This window comes from Olea europaea, chromosome 16, assembly GCF_002742605.1.
Source record: "Olea europaea var. sylvestris chromosome 16, O_europaea_v1, whole genome shotgun sequence".
NCBI classification, from domain to species: domain Eukaryota; kingdom Viridiplantae; phylum Streptophyta; class Magnoliopsida; order Lamiales; family Oleaceae; genus Olea; species Olea europaea.
This window is the reverse complement of record NC_036252.1, coordinates 11293464-11312861: the sequence shown is the minus strand read 5'-3', so window position 1 is coordinate 11312861 and position 19398 is coordinate 11293464. Positions and strand designations below refer to the sequence as shown.

The window sequence follows — 19398 nt, the reverse complement described above, 5'->3', positions numbered from 1 at the left end:
GATGATGACCTTGAAAAACGCTTCATTTTCACTTCAACGTAAGCTTCAAATTTTAGCAAGATAGAAACATCGCTTTACTGCTGCATCAAATTTCAGCAAAATTTAAGCATCACTTCAGTATCTTCATAACAACTCAAAATCCAAATTAAGGCTTCTACATAAATTAAAGGCTTCCCATGAAATGTCTTATTTTCTTATCTCCAACCATGATATAAGTATCCATACTTGGGCTTGAGGGACCATTACGATACTTATATCATAGTATCATTACATTATTACTGCTAGCTTGTCATAACACTATTTTCACTACTTCCAGTACGTATGTCACGTTATCTTTGTTATCAACATGTTACTTGCTTCATAGTAGCGCTGGGTTGTACAAGTATATGATTTTCTATGATGAATGATAGACTCTTTGTATATTATATAATATAGAAAATTAATTTGTCATTATTCACTTTATCGTCATGAGTAATTTAAGGGGCAAATGGACTCCAAATTTATTTTATATATATATAGTGGATATATTGTATTGTATTATATGTTGTTTAGTCCATATTATAAAGGAGATGTTGTCAAAATTTTAACAAATTATATACATCTTTCGAGGCAATCTGCAAACCCTTGCTTATTCAGGCTCGCACATATATTTTTGAAACATTTTGTAAGTCTTCATATATTGGAGCTACTCATAAGTTTGAGACAATCTCTAAGACCTCGCTTATTTGATTACTTATATTCTGAAGTTCGATTAGCACATGAATGTATGATTCAGATTTGGGGGACTACTGTGTTACACCTATAAATTATGTGGCATACGAGTGATGAGAGGGTCCCACATTGGCTGATATGGCATCGATTGGACCAATTTAATTAAAAAAATTTATTTTGGGCTTGAACTTGGGCCCATTTCACTAAACCTATTTGGCTCACTTCCACTTCTTTATATATATGTGGTTTCATTTCACACGAAGGTGTATCCTCTAACCCTAAACAAAATCTCTTCTTCCTCTCTTGCATTCATATATCTTTCGCTTGACTGTTGATTTAACCGTCGAAGTGCAAACAGTCACCGAATCTTTTTCTCAACCACAACCTTTGTATTCTAAGGAGATGTTTAGTGTGTAGGTGAGTTCACGTGGAGAGGACGTTGTCAAGATTCCGTTGACGCATTTTTGAGATCAACAAACATGTTAATTTAACATGACGTGTCAATATTTAATTATGTGTATAGCAAATTGAATGACAAAAATTGGATAGCAAAACACGTGTTCGAGAAAAGGAAAAAACTCAAGCATGAGAAATAAGAAAGTGCTGATCTTGTTACCGACGAAAATGGATACAAGAAAAATGGTAGAAATGGTTTAAATGTAAAGAAAGGTAGACATGTGTCAGCGGAGGAGGATCATGACAATAATGACACATATTTGTCCTGCAAAGAACAGGTTCACATGGAGAAGGTTTTTTTTTTTTTTTTTTTTTTTTTTGAATAATAAGAAATGACTCGAGAAAAAATGTACTCATATATCTTTACCATGTTATTTTCTCTTTTTGTTGAAGATCTTAATAATACCAATTGAATTAATTCTGGTTTCTACAATTTACATTACTAATATTACACTGACATTTCTCAATTTAAGGAAGTTGTAGGAAAGTGAACTAATTATCTATTTTGACAACTAGATGCTCTCAGCTGTGGAGGCTGCGACAAATTTTAGATTTGTTTCGAAAATTGAATTTGTTATGGGTCTAGAAAATATATTTTGGTTTCGAAACTAGGATTTTAGCTTCCATTTTGTGGATTCTTTGTACAATATTTTCCAGGATAAAATTGTCGGAGTAATCTAGTTGATCTTTAATTAGAAATTTATTTAAATTTTGATTTAGATTCTACTTATGAATATAATTTTTAACACATAATGAATCTTCTTGAATTTTTTTTTTTTAATACCTGAATGCTACTTATGCATAACTCAATGTTGTAATTGACTCGAGTAAATATTAAGTTGTTCATTTGTGTAGCTTAGTTATGTGACACAAGTGTAACATCTCAAAATTAATAATTTTTATAGTTTATTTTAAAGATAAATAATTTTTATAGTTTATTTTAAAAAATAAAAATTAGTCCATAAAAGGCTTCGAAAAGCGTGATACGTGTAATTTATTTATTCTATGTTATCTCCGTTTGTTTCAATTTTCCGCAGTAATGGCGCTTTTATCCCTAATGGTATAATTGAATAGAATTGGACGAAGAGAAACCTGAGGCGATTCCATATCAGCCAACGAACTCGTTTCTTTCGTCAGCTCATAACCTCCCCTCCTTCACTCTATCCTCAATCAACAGAAAACACACACACACACACACACACACACACTCACTCACACTCAGCACTCCACACTTTCACTCTCTAATTTCCAACAATGGAATTGAGCTTAAAACCTCAATCCATCTCTTTAATCACATGCAATCCAATGTTGTTGCCTCTCTCTCCTCGCAGCGTTCGATCGCAGAATAGTGAATTTCTCAGCTTGGGCCACAATCTCCGGCCGCCGGGGAGCCTTCGTTCCCGAAGAAAATGTAGGAGTCAACGTTTTAAATTTCATACTCATGCTCATAAATTTCGGTTCAGGGCGTCGCTCGAGGCGCAGCCGATTCTCGTGGCCTCGGCTGTCGTCGTATCCGTCTCTGCCATCACTTTAGTCTACCTCAATTATAGTATAAAACAGATAAATATCAAGCAGGTAACCGAAATTTACTTATTATTTCTTATTTAAAGGGAATTTCGATTCGAGAGCCGGCTTAGGCATCAAATTCAGTCTTGAGCAAAGGCACAATATCCCCGACTCTCTCGCCCAAAAAAAAAAAAAAAGAAGGAATTACGAATGTTAGTGGAAATGTATGAAACGTAATGTGAATTTTTAGATTTTTGAATTGGAGTTTCATGTAATTATCGTTCTGTAGTTTTGCAATTTTGATAGTTTTTTCAAATTATGTAGGCGGAGGAGAAAATTTTTGTGATATGTTGTTAGTACCCTTGTATGATTATTTGAGAAATCTGCATGTACTCTATTGTTGGTGAATGTGTTGGCATAATGCCATAACGCAAGGGATGTCTAGGATTTGATTAGAGTCTATGTTGAAATGAGGTTTAGTTAATTGAATGTGAATCTTGATGTTCTATGAGGATAGCGATTAGCGTGGCTATCAGTTGCATGCTTATTACAGCATGCTTACTATCTTGAAAGTAGTCTTTGCATGGAGCAGCTCAAAATAGAATACTATAGCAACAAAAATTAGGGAGAATCTTTCTAAAGCAATGGTCTCACTTTTCCAATATAACTCGGGAGTTATATTTGTTTATTCTTGTTTAAGTTGAAACCAGCAATCTGATGCTTTATTCTAACTGTGTAGGTGTCAAGGCATCTGACTGTTGCATTATCCCAACAAATAAGCAATAGGATGAAATGGGGTGTTGGGCTTTGGGGATCAAACCGTGATGATGTAGACAAGGAGGCACCTGCTGATGAGAGGAAAGATTCAATGAAAGATCTAAGAGAAATCAGCCAAGATTACACGAAAACAGTGTCTGAGATGCCATCTGGTGAAACTTATAAATATTCAGGAGGAACACTCATCATGGATACATTTGATTCTCACTCTAACATGGTTGCTTCAAGTGGCGGTGAATTTTCGTCCTTCAAGAAATTGGAAGATACAGATATCTCTTCTGCACATTCTGCGTTGTCTGATGGGCATTTGGATGCACGTGGACGGCAAAATGTAGTTGCTGCTGAATTGTCGATGCCAAATGTAGTTGCTGCTGAATTGTCAATGCCAGTGGTTGAAACAGAGCCCACCATTGCTGCTTCTAAAGCAAATAATCTACAGGTAGAAGTGAATAAACTTGAAAGAACAAATTTTGAACTATCAAAACAGTGTGACACTAGAAGCAATGATCTTATTCTTGGGGAGTCTGTACGCGAAGGGCTTCATACATTTTATGAGGCATCCCTTGGAAACTCAGATGGCCTGGAAACATTGTCTTCTGCTGGTGCCCTACAGAAGAAAAACTTTGCGTTGCAAACAAAGAGTTTCTCTGTAAAAGGTGCCAAACTTCCTGCATCAAATATTATACTCCCTACAGCTGATGCCACATTAAGTTGACTTTGTTTTTCTTTTTCGTTATTTGACGTCTTCTTTGTCCCATCATGTTTTTTGCACTTCCATATTAGAGAATGGAGTTTCTATTTTACCCTTTTCTTATTACTGATCTGATGGAAGCATGCTGCTTTTTCCAGATAAATTTGTTAGGAAAGGACCTCTTAGATGTTTTAAGGAAGGTTCTTTCAGTGAGCAGAAAGACTCCACAGGAAGGAAAGAGGGAAAGACTGACAAGGAGACGAGAACTTCTCACCAAGATAGCACCAAACATTTGTCTCTATCCTTTGATCTCAAGGGGAACCATGCTAACCATAGGCACAATTCTTTTTGGCAGTTGCGTGTTTACCAACAACTTTTGAAGGAAAACAGGTGATAAATTTTTGTTAAAAGGAATTATGTGCTTTGCATCCTTTCCATGAATTTGTTGGTTTTCTTCAAATTCTTGTTTGCATGACATTTGTCATTACATTCTTCTTTCACTTTCCGCGTGACTTTCAAAAGTTATAATGTCATCAAACCGCTTCTAATTTCTTAGAATTTAAAAAGTAAATTTGATTTTGGCAATGCATTAATCACATATCTTCCTATCAGAGCTATTAAGCACAAAGCTAACAAAAGATTTTGTCAAATGAACCAGAGATATGAACATTGGAAAGCATATGCTGTGTTTTCCTGTTTATTGGAATATTTTTTTTTTCTTCAATAAATATTGCACATCATTCGTATTTCCTGTGTTGCAGGTTAAGTGATTGTATTGAAATGCTTGAAGATATGGAAAGAAAGGGTTTATTGGATATGGATAAAGTGAGGCTGCTTCTTATACCTTTCTACTTATCAAAACCTAAGCTTGTATGTGCTTTATTGATGTTGATGGTTTCAGGTGTATCACTCGAGATTTTTCCATGCCTGCAAAAGTCAAAAGGCTGTCAATGAAGCTTTTCGTTTTACCATGCTTATCCCTAATCCAACATTGAGTACATTCAACATGCTTATGTCCGTTTGTGCAAGTTCTCAAGATTCAGAGGGTAAGTTCTTTCAGCTGTCCAAAAACTTTTGTAATTCAAGTATGCCAATGGGACCTGCTGTTAAATGTATCAATCTCTAATCTATTTCGCCATACTTCTAGGAGCTTTTCAAGTTCTACAGCATGTCCAGGAAGCTAGATTGAAGGCTGACTGCAAACTTTACACAACTCTGATATCAACATGTGCTAAAAGCGGAAAAGTTGATACAATGTTTAAGGTTGATCACTTCATTTATTATTTCCGACCTATAAGATTCTACATATGCTTTGTAATGATGACTTAGATGTACTTTCTACTTTAATGCTGGGAATCATAAAATCTCTTCCTAGCTATATGATAATGTGGTTTCCACAAAATTTTCTGAGGACTCCTCTTGCAACGTGGTATACTAAGTGATGATGAATCACTATGTTTGACTGTTGTAACCTATGCTAATATATCTCACTTCTTACACTCTAGCCTGTGAGATTAAAAATGATTTTCCCTGTTAGGACAGAAATATAGATGGGTTTTCTCAATTGTGTTAATCTAAGTCATTTTATTGGGTTCATAAGGCACATTCCACAGTTCTTACTATCTGACGTGGGACCTGGATGATGCACCAGCTTTACTGGTCAAAAGTCTTAATTTTGTAATTCTCTTAGTAAAAATCGTAATTATGGTACAGTCCACCTGTTCTCAAAATGAAGGTTATTAATGGGAAGAGTACCAAAGTGGAGGAAAGGCTTCCTCAATTACAGAATTGGGAAAATCAATCTGGTAAAGTGCAAGTACTTTATAAATACAGAGCTAATAGGTCCACAAAAGAAGACATGAAACTCACTTATCCCATATGATGTTTATGAGCTTATGCTACTTAATATCTCACTGTGTTTACTTTCCCCTTACCGTCATGTGCAGCCTTATACACATTAAATTAGATAGAGAAATAATGGAATCTTGTCTATTGAGCAGTCTTACTCTTGATTATTGATCATGTTTCTTGTTAAATATAGGGTAAATTCTTCCAAGAGTTCACAACTTTTCATAAGTGTGGCAACTGCATCCTAAACCTTTCAACATTGTGCCCGGCATCCCCACCTATAGAAAAATGTCTATATAGTCATTAAATGGCCACATGACACATACATTATAGCTGACTAATAGGACAAAGTTGTTTCTAAAAAAGTAGCATTAAGTGTAATTTGAACCGTCACCAATTGGTTTTTGGAAGAAATAAAATATTTTCTGGACAATTTTGTGCTTTCAGTTATGAATCACGTTGTCTAAATAGACGCTTTGTGTTAGGTGGGGATACCACGTGTACAAATGTTATAAGGTTGGGGACATAGGTGCCACATACAAAAGACTGAAGACATGACTAATTCATTTATGAAAGGTTTAGGACCCCGGAGGAATTTACCCTTAAAATTAAGGGATAATTGAATGCCTTTACATTGTCAATTTCATCCGTATTTCTTACTGAGTACCTCTTCTTGGTATTCTATTACGTTCTCCCAGTCCCTGTTAGACTGTCATGCTCTCACAGAAGTTTCCTGAACTTGTAGGTTTTTCATGAAATGGTCAATGCTGGAGTGGAACCAAATGTTAATACATATGGCGCCCTGATTGATGGCTGTGCTAAAGCTGGGCAAGTTGCTAAGGCATTTGGTGCTTATGGAATACTGAGATCAAAGGTATAATTGTACAGCATATTTCATATTCTTTCTTCAAGTGATTTTTCTCATGATGTGGTGGATCGTACCGTGGAATAAGTCTTCACAACAATCGGTTGCATGCAGTAGAATGTGAAGCCAGACCGAGTTGTATTCAATGCGCTTATCACTGCATGTGGTCAGTCAGGAGCAGTGGACCGTGCATTTGATGTCTTGGCTGAAATGGGGGCAGAGGCACAACCGATAGATCCCGATCATATCACTATTGGTGCTTTGATGAAGGCGTGTGCAAGTGCTGGTCAGGTGAGGTTTGTCTGGATATTGCCTGAAATAAGGATACATTGATAGTCTCTCTCCTTATTCCTTATCCCATTCTTATTTTAATATAGGTTGATCGGGCACGGGAGGTCTACAATATGATTCACAAATATAACATCAAGGGTACTGCAGAGCTTTACACCATTGCAGTGAACAGTTGTAGTCAAAATGGCGATTGGGAGTTTGCATGCTGTGTCTACAATGACATGATACAAAAAGGCGTTGCCCCTGATGAGGTAATTCTGTGAAGGCCTTTTTTCTTGGATATGCATTTCTGAGTAATATCAATTGATTTTGGTTTCATTATCTGGAAGTTGCTGTTTTAAGATGCCTAATTAATTTAGATTTTGGGACAGAGATTCATGAATTTCAGTTTTGGTAGCTATAATAGAGTTTTTTGACTTACTTTAAAAGATGGTAGTCTCCTGTAAAAATGCCAATTAGGAAGCAAGTCAAAAGACTTGGATAGGCCAGCAGATGGTTGGTGGTATTCAGATATTTGTTATTTTTAAGTTTTGCAACAAAATGTCACTTAAATATTCTAAATCGTTAACAAATGAAATCTTGAGATCATATTTGCAGTAATAATACTAGGTTTGTCCCGTGGACTTTCTGTTTCTACAATTAAGTGAAATAATAAAACAGTTCAGTTTTTGTGGGGACGTGCAATTCACCTGTTATATCCATGTTTACTTGTGCAATAAAACTGCATCTCGTGCTGTTAATATTTTTCAGGTTTGGAACCTTGCAAGTATAGTTGGAAGAAAGACATTGCTTTGACTCTAATTCCATTCAATCTGATCAAGTTACATCTCACTTTGAAATTTTTAAGTGTTAGAACTCCATATCAGGTTTCTGTTGAATGCTTTATACGAGTCTCAGCGATTTCATCTTTGGAGGTGTTCTTAAAATGCTTTCTGATAGCAAGAGGCTTACAAAATGGATATGCAACTATAAAATATTTGTTTTACTTGAAGTGAAGAGTGATATGCAACTATAAAATATTTGTTTTACTTCAAGTGAAGAGTCCAGTGTATTATCCTCCTTTTCTTGATTAGATAATACCATTGATTACCCATGGAGAACTTCATCTTTGGTCTGATGGGTACTAATTAGTTATAGATGGTAGTGTCTCGTATGGTAACGGTGTTATAAAATCAATTGTATTTTTCAACAGATTTATTTTGTGAGGGGCACATGTTAATCTATGTTAAGTTGTGATATGGAGATTTCTTACTAGCTTCATTTGGTTTGTCAGATGTTTATCAGTGCGTTGATAGATGTTGCTGGACATGCTGGAAGGGCGGATGCTGCAGTTGAAGTTCTTCAAGCTGCTAGGACTGAAGGAATGCACGTAGGAATCATAACATACAGCTCCTTGATGGGAGCCTTTAGCAAGGTATGTCCCACCAATCCTGTAAATGTATTTGCATCATATTTCCTTTAGGTAATATTTTCCTTGTCTGGTTAGTAGGGATTGAACTAGGGTTTTCACCAATCAGAAGTTGCCTTTATTTGAAATAACTTCTTAGCTTAAGAGTTGGCTTTGGGATTTAATTGTGGTTTTGATGTCAAACCTGCGGTTGGTACCAATTTCTCGAAACATGCTCGATTTGTGTTTTGCATTGGAATCTTAGCATATCTGTGCCGAATTGTTGAGCTTTTTAACAGTAGAATCCTTTTCCAGTACAATACAAGGAGGCAATGACATGATGAGTTCCTTATCTAACATAGACAATTTAGGATGATTGGACTGAATTATGTCATTCAAATGGCTTGTTTGAATATATGACTAGCTATCCAGTGAGAATTAGGATCCTTTTTCCCTCTCTGTTATGGCCCCCCTTGTTTTTTTTTTTTTTCCCCCCCCCCCCCCCCCCCCCGGTTTTTAACTTCTTAGGTGGATAAAAGTCAATTTTTCCTGCTGTAATTCACTTATACGTAACAAAATCCTGAGTAAATTTTGCCTGTCTTTGTACACTTGGTTGTGAAGATCCTCTTATTATTGACCCGTTAATCATCGAAAACTTGGTTTCTGAAAGCCAAAGATAATTAGGTGGTGAAGGGAAACTAAAATTTTAAAGATAGATGCTGCAGATTGTTTTAACTTTTAACCTATTTTACATTCAATCTTGCTGCTTCTCCATTTGTAAACACAAATATTTTATTTTTATTTTTTTCCCTCTCCAGCAATATGCATACTTCGGACTCAGTTTAAAGATTCTTTCGGCCAGAGTCTTTGAATAGTTAGGAAAATTTATGACCCAGTCTTCTTTTTCATGCGAAACTTGATATGTGAATGCCTTATTTTCTTTTTCCGTTTCAGGCAAAAGACTGGCAAAAGGCACTGGAGTTTTATCAGGAAATTAAAAGCTTGAACTTGAAACCAACAGTTCCAATGATGAATGCCTTAATAACTGCCTTATGTAAGTCACTCCCCTCTACACCCCACCAAAAGTAAAGTGTCAAATATAGTTTATTTTAACTCTTCTTCTCAATCTGTAGTGATGATGCTTGACTTTAGCAAAATTCACATGTTGATGTGGTATTCTGAATCTTGAGTTTGTTTGTTTGATGAAAAATGTAGAGAATTCACAACTCAGTGGTCAGGTATTGACTAGCTTCGTGGGAAGGGTGGGAATGTGTACCGAGTTTTGTGATTAAGAAGAAGTGTTTGGTCCTGCTGCTTTTAGATACTTTCTATGGACTAGAATAACAACATTTTCCTTTGCCATCCGCTTAAATGATGTCCCAAATAGAAAAGAGGCTCGGTCATTTACTTATATATTCTGGTTTTGGTGAAATGTTTTCAGAGACATCAAATATATGCAAACAGTGCCTCCATCCCACAATTTTTAACAATTCTAGTTTTGTCACAGAGTTTAAGTATTGAAGATTTAAGTGGAAAAGTATTTAGGTAGAATATTTGTATATTTTTTACTTGCATCTTATGCTGTAGTTATTCCGAAGTGTTATCAATCTTAATATTTTGATATTGTGGTCGAGTGTTTGTGTACTATATTTTAAATTGACATGGGTCATCTTGTTGAAATGGTTATTTGAATTTAATGGCAGATTGAGAACAGTGAGGATTACTTTTTTCAATTTTAGGTGAGTAAAAATTTAAGGGGGGTGTCCTCAATCTAGAGTTTGATGGATTTTAAAACTCCATATAAATTGAAGTATACTCAATTCAGATTTAAATATAATTAATTAAAGTATAGGTGTCCCCAATCTAGACTTTTAAAAATACTTATAAATTTAAGTTTCCTCAACATAGATTTTAATAGGTAGTTTTGAAATTTAGATGTCCTCAATAACTAGTTGATTTTAAAAGATTTCATTAAGTAGATAGATTTTGAAGGATTTCAAGGTAAAAATATAAGTACAAAGAATCAGTAACAATTTTAACCCAAACCTAAAAATTTCACAACATTTCTCACCTCTCTCCATATTTGCTGCTCTCTCTCTCCCCCCCCCATCTTGAAAAAAATTTTCTTCTTCTTTCTATCTCACATTTCTCTACCGTGAAATGATCGTGTATGAGAACTTTTCAATTGATGATAATTTATGAAAGATTACTATTTTTTGTTGAATATTGAGTGTGATTTTTTATTGAACTTATTTTTTCTTATTGAAACTATATATTGTTTACTATTTTATAGATGTGCTGCAAATTATCATGGTAATTTACGATTTCTAGTATGCATACTAGAATAACTTCGTCTTTCAAGTTCTATACCCTATTCATTTTTCTTGGGAAGAGCTGTGTGTTTTCTATATATACCTGCAAATTCTAGCCAAAACATGTGAGGATGGTATCCCACAATTTTTTCTTGTGTCTGCATGGTCAATGAGAATTCTGGGGGTATGAAATTAATTGCCTTGTGGACACGTATGTGTACATCTGTGTGTTTGTATCTCACAAGGTTGTGGCCTTTTGAACTAATTCATATTGATTACGACTTTGATTATTTAACACTACATATTTTTGTCCTCTCCCACTCTCGCATTTTGTTGAATATTAGGTGTATTTTTTATTGAAGCTCTGTTATAATATTCAATGTTTAACAAACAATTGAACAAGGATTCGATCATTTTCTGTGATTTATTAACGTGCATATGTTTAAGAATGAGTCGTTAAAGAAGTAAAAATTTGTGGCTTATGTTAAGCATATTTATAAATTTTACCCAGAATCTATAAAATCCATTGAAATCTATAAAATCCATGAAAATCTTTTAAAATCTACAAAATAGAAATCCATTCAAATCTTATGAAATCTATTAAATTCTATCAAATTTCACACAATCCATGAGAATTTATAAATATTAAGAAATCTATTAAATTCTGAAATGGGGACACCCCCGTAAATGTGGAAAATCCCTGAAAAGAAAGATGCCATATTATCAGGGGACAGGGAATATAATTTATGAATTATGCAAACAACAATCTTTGGAGGCCGACTTAGAAAATGTTGGTTGGAAATTGGATCATACTACATTACGTTGAACTAAACAATATTTAGGTTACATTTTCAGTCTATCTGAACATGGGATATGCATGCAGTCATCTTGCCAAGTCATTAAAATCATTCAGTCAACTCATTCAGCACAGCTGGATATAATAGGTGGACATTGAATGATTAGAGGAGGTGTAATTGAGTGTGGATGTTGATATGGGCCAAATCTATTATTTCTTGAGCCCTTTGTGTCCATTTGGTCCATTGGTCTTGGGAATGCTTGCTGAAAAGAAGATCAAAGATATTTTAGTGTGTAGGTTCTACAAATTACAAATTAATTTTGCTAAGTTTCCTTTCACTATGTCTCTAAATGGTCCATGCAGACGGTAATGAGATTTTTTAATTTAAATATTATCAAGTATTAATTGCATTGTGAATGTTTACATCGAGTTGCAAATTTCTAATCATCCATTTTGCATTAGGTCTGATATCTGCATTATGGCATTTAATTTACTAGGTGAATCCATTCTAAATATTAGGTAAATTTTACTTTGAAACTTTCTAGGAGGGTTCTCAGGTTTCAAAATATGAGTTTATTAGTTGGTGAATGTGGTAAAACTGAACCACAAGTTCTTGGAATGACAGGCGCTGTTCAATTTTGGTTCTCCATCTCATGGCTGAAATTTATTGGTTCGATCACAGTTTTGAACTACATATTTGAGACTTCTTCATTTGTGCTTGGGAGTTGTTTAATGACATCTGTGGGTTGTGAACTTGGGGATAGGGAATTGACTCAACCACACACACCCGTGAAAAGGAAAAAGAAGAAGAAGAAAATTGATGTGTAGCTGGGGTCAACTTGCCGTGTTATAATTTATTTATATTTAGTTTCTGAAGCTCATTCAATGCTCATTCAACTTTTAGATAATTTATGGACAATCTAGGGGTTTCTTGATTGTTAAGAGTCAAGTCTGCAGGCAATGGTTAAAAAATATCTAAAATTAACTTGTAGTTATAATTACCTGGGACCTACCAAATGAAAATTTTATTTATTTGTCTGCAAATAAAGTCGATCTTAAGAAAATTTCCACAGTTTCAAATTTTATTTTCCATTTGTATGATAATAAGTATGAAAAAACACTCAAGCAAATATCCTTACAGGTGATGCAGATAAATTAGAGAAGGCCACTGAAGTTTTATTGGAAATGAAGAGCATAGGTTTATGCCCAAACACTGTCACATACTCCGTCCTTCTAGTGGCAAGTGAAAAGTAATTGACTATCTCTGAATTTCTTACCAGGAACCATTTCTTTACCTTCTGAATCTACAGAACTGAATATTACTTGTACTATTTTGGTCTTTTTTTTTAACAGAAAGGATGACATAGAAGTTGGCCTCACACTCCTTTCCGAAGCAAAAAAGGATGGCGTTGCACCTAACCTCGTTATGTGCAGGTGTCTTATTGGTAAGATTAATAGGGCTGTTACTAAATAACTTCCGTCTGAATATTATTTGATTGAACATGAATCCTATTGTTATTAATTAAGAGGGTAGGGGAATCCAAACCCCCCATTGTGACTAGGTTGAGGTATAAAAAACCAACCTAGGCATTGATAGTGTTTTTGTTTAAAAAAGTAAAAAATAAAATTGAATCCATGACTATTCTTGTCATGTGCATGTATCTTTTTACTATTTGGATTTGTCCAATTGTTTTATCGATTTAACTCATGTGTTAGTGCTAGTTTTTATCGGAAAATAGTACATTTGCATCATATACTCAGAACTTCTACAAATTTATGTCACTTGCTTTGTCTTGTGTCTTGCTGGCAAACTATTGCTCAAGTTGCACCACTAACTAGGTGATAATTTTTGGTGTCTAATATTGTCATGAGAATGAACACATCATTGTTTCAAAATATTTTGCACTACAACTTGTTTGGTCTGAAATGGTCACGTTATTAATTGATTGATTTTCTTTTCTAAACGGCATTCTCTCCTAGTTGACATTTTGTGCCTATGCATTACAAATTGACTTTAAAGTTGAGTTCAAAATTAAGTTGTACATGGTAATAAGGGCGGAGGAAACTTTGCCTTTCAATGCTCAAAATTCAAGCTCATGATAATTAAGTAACCTAAGAAACTATTGAAATTTAGAGTTGCTTGACACCTTAACCTTTCTTTCTTCCCTTAAGAAGCTATGTGCACACACTCCTATTAGGGTAGCGTGTCCATGTCTGATACATATCTTTGTCATGTGGGGTGCTAACTCATGTTGTGTCATGTCGGGCGCCAACACGTTTTGTGTCATATTGGAGTCCGTAACTCCATGCCATGTGTCTGAAGAGCCACGTGCCTTGTCCTAGTTTTTATACTTTTAAATGTCTAATGCTTGATGGATACTTAAGGGACATTCGCTAGGCAATGTATGGCATGTGCTTGTTTTATATTAAAGAGTATAAAAATAAATACAGAATATATTAACTTTCAAAGAATTTAAATTGATGAGTCCCAATGTTTCCATTTCCAACTTTTTTAGAAAATCATGCGTCACCGTGTTCGTGTCATGTCCATGTCCATGCCTGTGTTTGTGCACTTAGCTGAGAAGTTAGAAGCTCCAAAACAACCTTCATGTCAGCCATCTTATGATATGAAATTTCTGGTGATTTTAGCTTTATTTAAAATGCCATATTATATTGTTTAATGATTTCTTATACTTACTGATCAATTTTGTCTTCTGAAGCTATGTGCTTACGAAGATACCAAAAAGCTTGTACATCTGGTGAGCCTGTACTACCATTCTCCCCGCGGAGGCTACATCTTGATAATACATGGTAGATGTTTCTTCTCTTCTGCAGCTACATTTCCTAAGAAATATAGTTTACTGAAATTATGGACATCTGATTACTGAGAATCATCTTGGTATTTGTTCTTTTTCTGATTTTTGTGAACGTAATTGCAAAAACTAATACTGCTATGGTAAGTTATGAACTTGATGAGTTCCAGGATGGCTTTGACAGAAATTCCTTTTATATGCCTCATTATCTTTATAATTGATTGATAAAGCATTATTCTTGGAAATTAACCTTATAAATTGACCTCTCATTTCCTTGACCAAATAATATGCAACTTAATCGTGTGTGTGCGTCCCTACTCACTACCTTTTGTAAATTGATTTTCAAACTCTTGTTCTCCCTCAGGAAAAAAAAAAAAAAAAGAGGAACTTAAGCTTGCCAGTAATTATAATTTTTGTAATGAAGAGGTAAGGGCAGATTTTTATATTGTTGACGTCAATTGGATTTTTTGCTTATAGGGCTGTATGTGCTTTTGGAATTTATTTTTAAATGGAAAATTTAGACTATCAACGAAAATGTAGTAATATAAATTAATAACAAAGAAGCCTCAAAGTAATTTTACTTGAAAAGTTGCTGAAGGGAAATATTTGACAGAATAACAAATGTATCTTTGCTTTTCAAGCATTTCTGTTACTACTGAATTAAAGAATTCGAAATTGTTGTTGAAACTGACATGGTTCAATACTTTTCTCTGTTTTTTGTTATTTGATTTCTTATGAGATATATTGATTCTCACATATTATGTATGTTCAGTCACTGGTTTCTTTACCTTCACCATTACATTAAATTTTGTTCTTCTTGAAGTTCAATATCAAATGCAACTTAAAATTATTTGTTGTCATTGAAAAGTGTTTTACGAGAAACTTTTGGAACAACCCATTGGGAGCTGAAGATGTTGACATCCTCAATTCTGTGGCTGAAATATCTATATTTTGTTGAACACTTTTGTTTATTTATGCTAGTTCAGCCTATTAGATAAGAAAATAACATGCATTTATCATCTATATGAAAGAAGATGATTTTTCTGCAGGACATCGTTGGCCTTGATGGTCTATAGGGAAACAATTCTATCTGGTGTGACACCTGCGATGGATGAACTATCACAAGTTTTGGGATGCCTACGACTTCCTCACGATGAGTTCTTGAGAAATAGACTCGTCGAGAATTTTGAATTTAGTACCGATAAATCGAAGGGCTCCAACCTCTATTCACTGATTGATGGATTTGGGGAGTATGATCCCCGTGCTATTTCATTACTTGAGGTCTGTGGATACATTTCATAGATTCTTTATCCTTTCTGCATTGTTAGAAAAAATTTCATGGTTTCTGAACTTGGACGAAAATTGATTGGGGATATTTTTGGGTTCTCTGAGTTTTCAGGAGGCTGCTTCACTTGGAGTTATACCTCTTGTATCTTTTAAAGATAGCCCAATTGTTGTGGATGTGAGGAATTTCCAGATACATACAGCTGAGGTGAGCTAATTTCTGTTGCACTCATAATTCTTGGATTTAGATATATATTTCCTTGTTCTCTAAGATCTTCAAAAGTTCTTTGCTCTTATTCAGAAAGAAGAATATCATTCTTTAAACTAAATTGGAGGTCATCTAGCCTATGTATGTTTACTGTGAATTGCAACTTTGATTTATATCTTTTAGTTTGATTTGTTATCCGGAGAGGATGGGAAATGTATCTTGTAACTCAACAATTTTCATTTACAACTACTGCATATTTCCCTCCGTGATTTGCTTCCTCACTTAATTTGTCTCTCTATCATACAATTGAAGTATGCCATATTCCAATGCTTTATTCTCACATGTTGCTCCTTGATTACAGTCGGTGTATATTAAGTCAATATTTTACTATTTGTCAGGTATACCTTTTGACAGTTTTAAAGGGTCTCAAGCATCGTCTGGCTGCTGGTATCAATATTTCTTACCTTATGAATAGATGCAGGCACAGTATTAGTTTGGATTTTGTATAGTTTTGGTGAAGATTTTAATATGGCTGAAAAGGATACGGACCTATAATTAGACAGAGTTCAGATGGTTGAAATTTAGGCTGAACTAATTTTATTCATACAATCAATCCTATATATACTAGTGCTATCCTTTTATAAAATGTCTTTGATTGGAAAACTCATGCTAGGGATTACAATGGCATCTGTATCTGTCTAAGGAATAAGATAGAATACAAGTTAAAATGGATCTACCATTCTAACTCAGATAAACCTTGTTATCTACTGAAGTAAGTTTACGAGTTTCCATTGTATGTTATATTGTTAAGTTTAATATCAGCAAACTTCTAGTTGAAGGTTTCTCCATCCAAATTCCTTTTTTTACAAACTAAAAGTTGCATCTTCAATAAATGGGCCACATTTTCATTTATTTTATGTTGCCGAGTTTGAAGAGGATAACTTCACAATCACATCTAATACTTGTGTATTGAAATGTCTGATAGGGATATTTCTTTCCTTTTTTATGTTTATTTCTTTATCCCTGTTGATATTGATTTGGACTCCATAATGTTTTTCTGGTACTCAATATTTTCTGATGTAATTTCTTCGTCATGCCCTTCAAGTTTCTCCCTACCTGGCAATGTAAAATAAATGTAATGGATGATGCCATTTTTGGGATTAATAATCGGGATACACTACTTCCTTATTTCACTTTAGTTATAAATTCTTGCAGGTGCGAAGTTGCCTAATGTAAATATTTTACTTCCTGTAGAGAAGACACAGATTCAAACTTCCACAGGGGAAAAAACCATTAGTATTGCTTCCAGGTAAGAGAAGCTTCTTTGCTAATTGGAAATGAAAGGCTCCAAAAACAAATGTTGTTATGTGGTTGAAATATTTTTAATATCTAGATATATATCATAACTAGGTACAGGAATTGCTGTTACGATAGAACTTTAATGGTTGAAATATTGGACATTTTGGTAAGGAGACCTTGAGCCACTCGGAGAGGCCCTTGTGCATTCTAACTTTGTTATGTGACCCACTCTGCAAATTTTAGTTGTCCCATGTAATATATAATATCTTAGAGTGTAAATGATGATGTAGTGACGATAATTTGTTTAGCTTACAGAAAAGCATGAAAATGTTTTGCCAATTATGCTGATTTATCTGGGGATGGTGTAGTTTCGTATATAACAAAGAGCGAGGTCGCAAGCTCCAGTTCACTAGTCAATCAGTGCGTTATGCATGAAGAATTTTTCGCAGTCTAAATTTGTCATTGCAAAATGTAAGATTAAAAACTAGTTTCAATAAGTATTAAATGTTCCATTTGGTCAACAGGATTAGCCAGGCAGTTGCAGCACTGTTGAGGAGGCTTGGACTAACATACCAGGGAAATGAATCATTTGGGAAAATCCGAATTAATGGCGTTTCCATAAAGAAGTGGTTCCAGCCGAAGCTGAATTCTCCTTTCAGAGGGAAAGCAACAGATTTTAACTCGTTCCAGGCACGACTGGGAAGAGGAATAATCCATCAACAGCGTAATATCAGGACCGGCAATTTGTCATTGGAGTAGGAAGTTCACATGTATTCACAATGTAAATCTTTGTCAAATCTTATGACTCGCAGTTGGTGCGTGAGATCCATTATGTCCATCAACGACCTCAATCGAAAATTGACAGCAAAAAGCTCAACGGGTAAGGAAATACTGATGGAATTCAATGTGGATGCAGTTAATGGAGTTTTGAGACGAATGATAAAAGACTGACTCCAACGGGGACTTGCATTTTATGGTTCAAAGTTCGAACTCTTGGCTGTCATTTTTGGCTTCTTCAGCGTCGGATATGGCCTTAAAAATTGGGGAAAAAAAAAAAGAAAAAAAAAAAGGACTTTCCATAAACTTGTGAGAGAAAAGAAGTGTTTAATATATAGGAGGAAAGCTGGGGCAAGTTCCCCAGGCTTGTAATATACTTACCCAGAAGGATTTATAATTTCTTTTTCATTTACTTCTTATTTTATTTGGGTCTGCTAAAAAATATACGATCAACATGCTTAAAACCAACATTATTATTATTTTTTTCTCAAACTCAAAAATCACTTATTTGTCAAAAATTTCCGGAACTTAATTCTATTTCTAATCTTTGGAAGGGCGTACTCTAATAAGACCATGGCAAATCACATGGCTTGTATTTATTAAATCAACCTGAAAAAGAATTCGTATTTGATCATCCAATGGGTGAGCTTACCAACTGAGGACATATTCACTAATCTTACGTCTCGATTTAGTAGCTTATAAGATGATAAGCTAATAGTTCTCTGTAAAGCAATTTTGTAAAGATTATAGCTTACTGAATTTTTCTCACTTTTTGATTCGATATTCTCTTAGCAGAGGAGTTTGGAAGTAAGGCTGATATTGAGATTTTGGAGGCCTTATACCAATTTCAAATATGAATCCTATCTATATATCTATAAAATAAAAAATAATAATTTGCCCAAAGATTAATTGAATTGTGAACAATAATGAGATATAGATATTTAGTTCTTTCGACGATTACTAGAATAAATCAAAAATTTAGGAAGAAGGTAGAGGTACACTTCTTTGGTTTGTACGAATTTCTTTCTACTTGAATGCAATATGATAGGTTGAGATTGGTATAGAAATATAGCTAATTTGCTTATTCGAATAGGATTTGTTCATCTCGAGAATATTTATCAATTAAAATAAAGAAGCTCGGTCGGGTACTCTTGTTAAAAATTAGCAATGCTTGGCATTAGAAGTTAGGATGAAAAATTATGGTGAAGTCAAAAAGTCTTAGCATTTTAGATCATCTTACTCAAGTTAAAAAATTTCTGACATCTCACAATTGCATTTGTAGAGTTGAAGTCATTAGATTATTTAGTTTCAGATTCACTTTTCTGAAAAATAGTAGCTTAAATAAGGTTTGAATTATTAATTTCGAAACTTAGTATC

At 34.4% G+C, this 19398-nt stretch overlaps 1 protein-coding gene across 4 annotated transcripts; it reads left to right on the top strand.

Moving 5' to 3' along the window:
• The first annotated feature begins 2277 nt into the window (after window positions 1-2277).
• Window positions 2278-18445, top strand: LOC111412091 (pentatricopeptide repeat-containing protein MRL1, chloroplastic). 4 transcript variants are annotated; one of them, XM_023042851.1, is made up of 19 exons: window positions 2279-2742; window positions 3413-4106; window positions 4300-4531; window positions 4903-4966; window positions 5043-5187; window positions 5289-5404; window positions 6735-6863; window positions 6972-7145; window positions 7232-7396; window positions 8419-8559; window positions 9487-9586; window positions 12782-12890; window positions 12994-13085; window positions 14361-14451; window positions 15503-15734; window positions 15853-15945; window positions 16344-16392; window positions 17200-17254; window positions 17769-18445. In XM_023042851.1, the coding sequence occupies exons 1-19, from the start codon at window positions 2422-2424 to the stop codon at window positions 18001-18003; spliced, it is 3237 nt and encodes a 1078-aa protein (XP_022898619.1). In that variant the 5' UTR covers window positions 2279-2421; the 3' UTR covers window positions 18004-18445. The 4 variants fall into 4 exon arrangements, 3 of the variants coding, with proteins under 3 accessions (XP_022898619.1, XP_022898618.1, XP_022898620.1); XM_023042850.1 differs by having other exon boundaries at window positions 17161-17254; XM_023042852.1 differs by having other exon boundaries at window positions 2483-2578; window positions 17161-17254.
• The last annotated feature ends 953 nt before the right edge of the window (window positions 18446-19398 follow it).

What these genes read in the sequence shown, in the direction of transcription:
- LOC111412091 (XM_023042850.1), top strand. Translation starts at nt 2,422, where the DNA reads ATGGAATTGAGCTTAAAACCTCAATCCATCTCTTTAATCACATGCAAT. An exon ending in CGTGTGCAAGTGCTGGTCAG is followed by an intron (nt 7,146 to 7,231) that starts GTGAGGTTTGTC and finishes ATTTTAATATAG; the next exon opens with GTTGATCGGGCACGGGAGGT. An exon ending in TGCCTTAATAACTGCCTTAT is followed by an intron (nt 9,587 to 12,781) that starts GTAAGTCACTCC and finishes ATATCCTTACAG; the next exon opens with GTGATGCAGATAAATTAGAG.